Consider the following 8,988-nt stretch of genomic DNA (forward strand, 5'->3'; position numbering starts at 1 on the left):
TTACAAAAATCTTCTTATTTGATAAAGTAACTAAGTAATTTTTTTATGTAACTAGACACCTTTTGATTTCATCAGTTCATAAATTACGCAAATTTATTGTTTACAAATTTTTTTCAAAGTTCTAGTCAACATTTAACATTATTTCTTATATTATATAAAAATATAATTTCGTAATATTAAAAAAGTTTTGATAGAAAAAGTTTGTTATAGTAGACATATACAATAAACGTATATATAAAGATAATTAAAACTATATTAGGATAATTAATAGTTAAATTTAAAAAGCGACTGTTTATGATATTAATATCTTCTTTCTTAATTTGTTTATTATAATTTATGTATAAATATAAATATAAATTTTCATTTCCTTTTTTTGTTAATAATCATTATTTAATTAGATTTCAGTAGCAAACAAAATTAAAAAAGTGTATATGTTCCAAAATGGAAATTACAATTTTATACAATTTAAAATTGTCATACAAAATATATAAATTAATAAATTTATGTATGTAAATGGTTGAGTTACATATCACTCATATTATATATTACATATATCATCTTTCATGTTAATTAGTTATTTGGATATGTAATAATATAATTATTATGTAACCAGTATTACATTTTTTTGTAAGGATAAATATTTGTCATGTAAATTATAAGAATTTTTTTTGTAATAAATGTTTTTAATTATATAAAATAAAAAGAACAAATTTTAAATAGTATCATAAAATTGAATTTTTTAAATATAAATGTAATATTATAACATTATAACATTACATTCGAAATAACATTAGAAATGTTTGTGAAATGTAGTTTATATACAATTTAAATGTTAAATATTTCAATTAAAAATTTCATGTTTATATTTATTCAACATTAAAATGTTAAGAGCCAAATTGACTATAAAAAAGAGCTATAGCAGGATCTTCACATTTGCATGTAATTAATACATCTCGAAACTTATCTAGGATCTGCAATAATTGCGATCTACGGATATTTTCTAAATACATAATCTCCTCTAAATGATGGCCTCCATTAAAGTAACCAAGGCGGCATAGTCTGTCAAGTAATTTTCTATCATCAGAAGGAATGTCATAATCTTCTGATTGATAATTGTATATTCCATTTTCTTTGTGAAGTGTCATTGATAATTCTTCATTTAGATCAGCAGAAGTACTTTTTGTAACATCATTTAAATTACATGCACTATTATTTTCTGTGATTTCATTTATATTATGATTCAATTCATCTTTTGCATCCTTAAAAAAATAATAAGAAATAATAAGAAAAAAAGAAGGTTCTTACAATTTAAGAGAGGAATTTCTTTGAACTTACCAAGGATACTCGTCCATGCACAGTTGGCATATATTGTACATACGTGTGTAATTGTAAAAGTAAATGATTTTTTAGTAGCCAAATTATTATTTTTACTAATTGCGTTTGTTGTTGCGATTGACTCAAAGGATTTAATTGTTGACTTATAGAAGTTGGTAGTGAAAAATCATTAAGAACCTATACCAATAGAAATTTAATTTTATATGTAATTCAAATGATGTAAAATAATGTACAAAATTTTTTTCACATACTTGTAAGAGACAAAGCCCAGGAAATTCTTCAGAAAATACCTCTAACAATTGACTTGTGATAATAGCATCTGGTGATACAACATAAACATTGCTCTCACAAAGAGGATAAATTATAGTAGCTTTAGCCCAATATATTAAATGACCAGTTAATTGGAAAACTTGAGTTAATGTTAAATCAGAGTCAGCAGCTAGAGTTTGTAGACTTTTTAGAGGACTATACATTTGAATTAGACGTTTAAGAGCAGGAGAAGAATCTATCGGAAGTGAATCCAGTAAATCTAAAGGTTCAATGAGTAACAGTATACCGTGATAAGGCCTTAAACTGTTCAAACATCTGCAATGAAGTTTAACAATTTAATATTCACTTTGATTTGTAAGCATCGAATATATTATACTAACTTATCTATTATTTCTGGATTAATAACAAATCCTTTTTTGTGAGATTGATGAACCTTTTGTGGAAGACAGAAACGTACTTGAATCCATTTATTGATCATAATATTAATTATTCCAGAAGTTGTCAGACTGCTAAACACAGATTTCAAGTCGCGGGAAAGTGAACTCCTTTGCAATATCAATTCATATGGTGATTCATCGCAATCACTTTCACCTTCTGATCTATAAATACATAAGTTTTAATTGTTACTTTTTTCAATCATACGCGTAACTCTATGTACCTAGTAGCAACTTCGTCGTGCGTGGATACCATAATTTTTATCTCTTCCGTTAAAAATCCGCATCTCTTTTCTTCGTGCCTCAGAGCTATGCCCAACCTAAGACGAATAACGCTTGAAACTTTGTCTTTTCACATTGTCATGCGTTTGTAACACAACGTGACAAACCTTCTGCTTAAGTCATAGTAACACTTTACTATAGAGTGACTGGCTTGAGCTTGCAAGGCAAAGACTATATTGAAAAGCATTGAATTGACCTCCTTCATTCCGTGAGACGGAACCAGGGTCGGATGCCCAACGAAACGGACATCGTTTACTTTCAACTCAAATTTCTGCTCGCATAGTTCTGGCTTAACAGCAAATAACGTCGACAACACTTCGTCAGTTACTCCGGTTAAATTTCCATTGTTTATGTTGGAAATTGGAAAGGTCGAGGACTTGAAATGAAATGTGTCGAACGTTAATAAATTGTTTTATTAGCGCGACAATATTGTGCAATGTCGAATTGATAACGTGTTGTCGCAAAACAAAGCATGAAACTGACCTGCAACAAATCCTCCGTGATAGTCAGCGAATAAGGATTTTTTCTTCTAGTGCATTGATTCGAATCTCGTGTATGTTTCGCTACGTGCGGATATCGGAACAAAAGTCTGTCACCTTTGCTATCACTTTTCACAAGAATTATGCTTAACGGATTTATCTCCATGATCGCGATTAATTACAGACTCTGTAACTGAGGTACAGAGGTTATGCGAAATTCTCTCATTAATAAATCATTGGTCGTGAAATCTTGTTGATCAAAAGCGAGCGTAACGAATACATTCGGTCATGAAGATTCGAAGTTACTTCAAATTCGATGCGCATAAATATCATTTTCAGGAGTAACAATTTTTTGACATATTGCCCACAACGTTCTACCGGAACCACGCGGTTTCGATATCGCGTCGTTCTGAAATTATCAACAGATGTGCGCGTATTTTTTGAAAGGTTGATTTTCACGCTAAAAATTCGTACACAATATATCGTTACAGTTGATTATTTAATTGCACATTTGAGTAACTGAATCATTCCTTGGTGTTCAGTGTTCTGATTACGGTAGTAATTATCCATCATTCTTTTGAATACCAATATAAATGAATATAATAAATTTTTCGCCTCTAATTAGTGTTTAGAATAGTTTAAATGAAATTTATATTTTTATTTAAAGGACGATGACCCGGTCGTCCCATACTAATTATTGTAACTAGTAAAATACAGAGTTAAGATATAAAAAAATTCGAGAACGACTCTTGGTCGCTGATTGTCTGATTACACACGCACTTACACTAATAGTATTCGTTTGAAAAATTTTTCGCTTCGATAAATTTCATTTATCCAACTTAGGTTCTTATTTATACATTGTTGCATTTACATTCCATAGTTTAGAATAAAAAATAAAAGTTACAAAACTATATATATATATATATATATATATATATATATTCTATATACATATATAGAATGTAATTACAACTTTCAAGCGCTGTAAAATTTTAATGTATAGCACATAATACTCTGTTATCGCATATGGTACTTCGAAATTTCACAATTTTGTTATTTATTACAGTATACTTTGAATCGTTTGAATCTCGCGATTATCCAACAGTTGTTTCGTCAATACACAATAAAATACATTAAATTATAAATTTTTTTTACAAAATGATACGACAATTTTCTAATGATAATTTGACCGCAAATTAATGAAATTAACATTATTAGTTCTTTTTGAGTTGTTCGCGTTACGCGTAAAATATTATTACGCGAATACAAATGAAATAATATTATTGTTATTGTTGCAGGCGGAAAAAGCAGACCGGCGGAGAAGTTTTCTCCGCCGCTCAATACGACAACGCGTGCGCTTTTCTTCGAGGGTAGTCAGTAGTCGTTCTAATGGTACTTTCATACGAGGGTGTCGCTCAAGGGTGAGAATGTACTTTTCGGTGTTATTGTTGTTTGTTTCGTGCTTGAGAATAAATAAGGCAACGGGTATCGTTGTATCCATTCTTTACGTTAAATAAAAGATAACATGAATATCGGGATATTGAAAATTGTAGGTGTTAATTAATCAGAAACGAGATGTGACAATTGTAATTTTATAAATGTCAAATATACGCATTTACTTGATAAAGTAACTTACTTCGTTAACTTCGTTAACTGTTACTCTTTTCGACAAACTACAAAATACAATTTATCGAGCGAACGATAAATGGCACGAGCAATTTTTTTATTTTGTTTCAACGACACGGAATTAGTTAGTCATAGAATTAATTGTAATTATTCTAGATGGTTGCTACGATTATTCTACGAGATTAATTCACTACCTATATTTCTATGTTAACGACAGATGAGAAACTTTGACTTGACGATGAATAATACGGGTTGTGCAACTTGTACACTCGAACCACCGCCTGATATTCTTCATATACCGCCGCCGCCGTTTCCAGCAATTCTCCAGCAAAGCTCCGATTTTTATCCGCACACGGACTTGTTGTCGTTCCCACCTCACCTAAATGACAGCCCTTGCAAACATTTCTGCGACCGCCGCTCCGAAGGGGTCCAATACATTGAAATGCCGCAACAAGGTCTACAACTGCATTTTAAATTCAATCATTTGATTTATTCATTCATTTTCCCGTATCTTTAGCTCTAAGTTTTATTACGTTACACTTTTGTAACAAAAAAAAAAAAAAAAAATTCAAAAAGATATTAATACGTATGTTAAATTTTTAGGGACAGTATTTGACGACACGTGGTTGCTGGTCCTACTATCCTCCTGCGCCGGTGTAATTTTCATAGGCATTGTACTAGCGATATTACTCTTGAAATGCAAGTTGTAAGTCTGCTCTTTTTACTTTTTTCTCTTTTTATAAAAATAAGGGCTGAGAACCAAAAATCAAAATATAAGTTACATACGCGTAGAAACAATCGTGATTTTCTACTTTGTGAGATAGTATATCGAGTAAATAAATTTCATCGAGTAGATAAATTATCGAGTAGATAAAGCAGAAACAATAGCAATGTAAAAAGAAAGATAAATTTTTATTCTGCAGCAACAGAAGTGGTAAGAGCGGCGTGATTTCCATACCAAATGCGACATCTAGTATACAAGCGAAGAACGGGAGGATTCAAAACGAGGCTGTTCTCTATCCCTGTGCAGCTGACACTATGCAGGACAGCCGCGTGATGTGGGCCACACTTACACCACGAGGTACCACCAGACACTATCTGGAGGAGCATACTTACGAAACAATTGGCGGTGGACAATTCCACAAGCGTGCCTGTTCAACTACGCCAACTGAACATGTAAAACTTAAGGCAATTTAATATTTAATATTTGTATACGTAGTCATTAAACATTTGCTCGAAGTTTCGACAATTGTTAACAACGAAGAGTAATTGTAACTCCTTAACCTCTTGCGCTGGAATGACGTGCCACGCACGTTGAGAATTTTTTGTCCCAAAATTGCAATATTCTGTCAATTTTTAAGTATATTTAAGTATAGACAAAACAAATAATAAATTTATTACTTCTCAATAATTTCTATTTAGTGATATCATACTGACGAGTTCAAAATGAAAGCGACGAATTATTATATACGGTTCGGTCACTCGTTATGGTCCGCAATCAGTTGCCAGCGCAACTGATTAAGCAATGACGAAACGAAAACAAATTGTACATTGAATAACGATGTATGCACTTTAAAAGAATTGTATATTCCTCGAATGAGATGAAGAAACATTTAAAATATCTGAAGACAGATTATTGATTTTTCAGACTTACGCAGATCCGCCGGTCACCACTCCGATTCAGAATCGCTTGAAGGACGACAAAGCCTTTGATAACACTGCGTTTGTAGATTACGAAGAACCGTCGTTAATAAAAACTGATTATTACCAGCTCAATGATGTTCTGGAGTCAAACGATCCAGGCAATATTTTATTACCGCTCGACATTTTCATTCACGAATGCAGTTAGTTGACGTAACTAATTTAATATAATTTCGATTGTAGGTATACCAAGAGGAACATCACGTCCACGTGTCAGTTCGCCGACACGAATCGAACATCCAAATTTACCACCCCTTAATCTCCACCCTCACAAACGTTCTTCTCGCAAAGGATCTGCTACACCACAAGCTTCGGATACATTATTAAGAAGTAGCATCACATCGTCTACATATATCCCTACTATATAAATTTCACGTCCAATCTTTGTTATATTTAAAGGCTTATAAGCAGCGTACAGAACACAAGTACATTTTGTATACGTTATCTTTACATCTAGTCACTATAAACAAGAAAAAAAAAAAAGAATAACTGCCAGTCAAATAAAACGACCTAGTTGTTAGCTAATACATGTAAATTATATATACTTCCTTCTTTAATTAATTTAAAATTCTAGTAATGTGATCAAGTTAGCATATTTAGATATATAACATTATGAATATGTTAAATTTGTATCGTGTATGAACTTACATATGTCAAATAAAATTTAGAGATATATGTATAAATTAATCCTACTTCATCTATATTTTATCTTTCGTCAAAAACATCTTGTCATTCGGCAATATTTGTAAAATTGTTAAATAAATAATCGATATCGATAAAAAATGAAAAACCTTGAAAATTAGGAGTATAAAATTCTTATATTGAAGTATACATTCTAAATGTTATCAATTATTGCGTAATATAACAAAAGCACAGAATTAAAAATAAAATTGAAAATCAGATTCTCCTCCATTAGGTGATAGGTTGGAATAATAACAATAATAATATATACTCCTATCATTTTACATATTATTGTTTTCATAATAATAATGTATATATTCTGATAAATTTTTCGGTGGAAATAATAATGCTAGAATTATACTTCATGATCTTACATAAAATAATATATAATATGATACGTAGTAAAATTAGAAAGTATAAAGTAATTATAATAACAAATCCTAATAAAATAATATAATAAAGTATACTAGTATACTATATAATAATATAATACTAATAAAATAGTATAGTAACATAAATTCTAATAAAATAGTAATAAAATAGTAATAAATCCTAATTCTTAGATGATTGGACCACTGGCTTGTTCATTCAATCTATTTTTGGAAATTATCATTACGTATTGTAGAACAAAATGTATAAAATGGTTGTAGTAAATTAATAAATACTTTAAGTACTTTATCTAAAAATAAAATAAAATTTGCTAGTGCAGGTGGTTTGGTTTAATAAATAAAAATAGAAAAGAAATTTATTAATAACAAGAGAATTTAAACTTGTGCTACAATAATTTAAGAAACTCCCGCTCTGTCAACTTCGCTACTACAGTTATTGCAATATAGTTAAGTAATTTAGTATTTCAACAATCAAAAATACTAAATATTAAATATTTTTATAAATAATAAGTATTGAAAAAAATGGTTTATTTTTGGTCCGGATTTATCGGAAAAGAAATTTTATCAAAACTGATGACTCAATTGTCGCACGCTATTGCTCTCTTTGTTTATCGCGCGAATATCTCTGTTCTTGTCACACACTATCGCTTTCTTTGTTTACCACGCGAATATCTCTGTTCTTGTCACACACTATCGCTCTCCTTGTTAGCCGCGTGAATATCTCTGTCCTTGTCGCACGCTACAGCCCTCCTTGTCTAATGAAGCTAGACAAGGAAAGCAACAGCTTGCGACAAGGACATGCTTCGATCTATTGAAAAAAAATTCAACTTTCTACACACACGTTTTTCTAGGACAAAACACACATAGAAAGAAAGCGGGGAGCCTAATTTTAAAGAGGCATGTAAAAAAGTTTGGAAATTATTCCTCCTAATTAGGTTTTTTTCGTAATTAGTGGGAGCTGTCACAATATGGACATGGTGGCGCCATCTAGCGGTAACTCAGTGGTACTAATTATTTATAAAAATACTTATTTCTGCATTTTACCGGTCAAATGGGGTATGGAAAGAAAGCTAAGGGTCTAATACAATCACAAAAGTTCACAATTCATTTCGCTAAATTAGGTTTTTTCGCTTATGAAGATTTCTCTGTTTTACCGGGTAAGAAACACTAGCGTCGCGTTGTGGCAAACAGATGAAACTAAATGTTCTATAACCATATAAGTAGAATAATTAATTATAATTTTTTCACGTCACAAATTTGCACTCCACGTATGCGGAAAAACAATCACCTGTCAATGTTTAGTGTAGCGACCTATAGTTCCTCGAGTACGAGTTTCGAACACCAACTTGTACAAGCCGCAAGTGACTGTGCGCCTAGCGTCGAAGTCAATCGATATTCGATGTTAAGCAGTTGCGGAACCGCTAGGATGGGTGACCATCCAGCCTTAGCGAGTAGTTAGAACAACCAAGCGTCTGGGGTAAGGAGTCGCTGCCATCAACCCCACTGAGATAATATGAGTCTAGGCAGCGACTTCTGAGACGAAACGCGCACAACCTTTCCTCACCTTACCTACACCACCCCCCCTCCCTCCCCCGCCAACATCATCACTTCCTACATTATCCTCGCATCATTATCATCGACACTTTCAATCCCTTCATTAGTGTAGCGACCTCTATTTCGAAGAATTTAGATCAACGACATCTATGTTCGAGATGTGTATTTAATATAAACAATAGAATATTTAAAAATAGCTATTAATTTTATTATCACCATAGAAATGTTTACTGACAC

At 31.5% G+C, this 8,988-nt stretch overlaps 2 protein-coding genes across 5 annotated transcripts; one reads left to right on the plus strand and one right to left on the minus strand.

The window, feature by feature from the left end:
- Positions 1-628: 628 nt before the first annotated feature.
- On the minus strand, positions 629-3,646 carry LOC122535405 (GATOR complex protein NPRL3). Its single transcript, XM_043666915.1, has 7 exons — positions 2,805-3,646; positions 2,429-2,697; positions 2,264-2,359; positions 1,986-2,204; positions 1,587-1,920; positions 1,336-1,512; positions 629-1,259 (listed from the first exon to the last, which is right to left on the minus strand). Exons 1-7 carry the CDS (start codon positions 2,964-2,966, stop codon positions 885-887), a joined length of 1,632 nt encoding a protein of 543 aa, XP_043522850.1. The 5' UTR covers positions 2,967-3,646; the 3' UTR covers positions 629-884.
- A 476-nt stretch (positions 3,647-4,122) lies between these two features.
- LOC122535410 lies at positions 4,123-6,814 on the plus strand. 4 transcript variants are annotated; one of them, XM_043666926.1, is made up of 6 exons: positions 4,123-4,221; positions 4,644-4,881; positions 5,030-5,132; positions 5,350-5,614; positions 6,075-6,228; positions 6,311-6,814. In XM_043666926.1, exons 2-6 carry the CDS (start codon positions 4,644-4,646, stop codon positions 6,493-6,495), a joined length of 945 nt encoding a protein of 314 aa, XP_043522861.1. In that variant the 5' UTR covers positions 4,123-4,221; the 3' UTR covers positions 6,496-6,814. The 4 variants fall into 4 exon arrangements, with proteins under 4 accessions (XP_043522861.1, XP_043522862.1, XP_043522858.1 ...); XM_043666927.1 differs by having other exon boundaries at positions 4,190-4,320; XM_043666923.1 differs by lacking the exon at positions 4,123-4,221 and adding an exon at positions 4,228-4,349.
- Positions 6,815-8,988: the final 2,174 nt, after the last annotated feature.

This window comes from Frieseomelitta varia, unplaced genomic scaffold, assembly GCF_011392965.1.
Source record: "Frieseomelitta varia isolate USP_RPSP 00005682 unplaced genomic scaffold, Fvar_1.2 scaffold_715, whole genome shotgun sequence".
NCBI lineage: Eukaryota > Metazoa > Arthropoda > Insecta > Hymenoptera > Apidae > Frieseomelitta > Frieseomelitta varia.

Bases quoted from the DNA above. Each gene is read 5' to 3' on its own strand.
- LOC122535410 (XM_043666923.1), top strand. From the start codon at position 4,326: ATGAATATCGGGATATTGAAAATT. The intron at 4,882-5,029 runs GTCTACAACTGC...TTAAATTTTTAG, and splicing joins CATTGAAATGCCGCAACAAG to GGACAGTATTTGACGACACG. The intron at 5,133-5,349 runs GTAAGTCTGCTC...TTTATTCTGCAG, and splicing joins TTACTCTTGAAATGCAAGTT to CAACAGAAGTGGTAAGAGCG.
- LOC122535405 (XM_043666915.1), bottom strand. From the start codon at position 2,966: ATGGAGATAAATCCGTTAAGCATAATTCTTGTGAAAAGTGATAGCAAA. The intron at 2,205-2,263 runs GTACATAGAGTT...ATGTATTTATAG, and splicing joins CACGACGAAGTTGCTACTAG to ATCAGAAGGTGAAAGTGATT. The intron at 1,513-1,586 runs GTATGTGAAAAA...CTATTGGTATAG, and splicing joins CTGGGCTTTGTCTCTTACAA to GTTCTTAATGATTTTTCACT.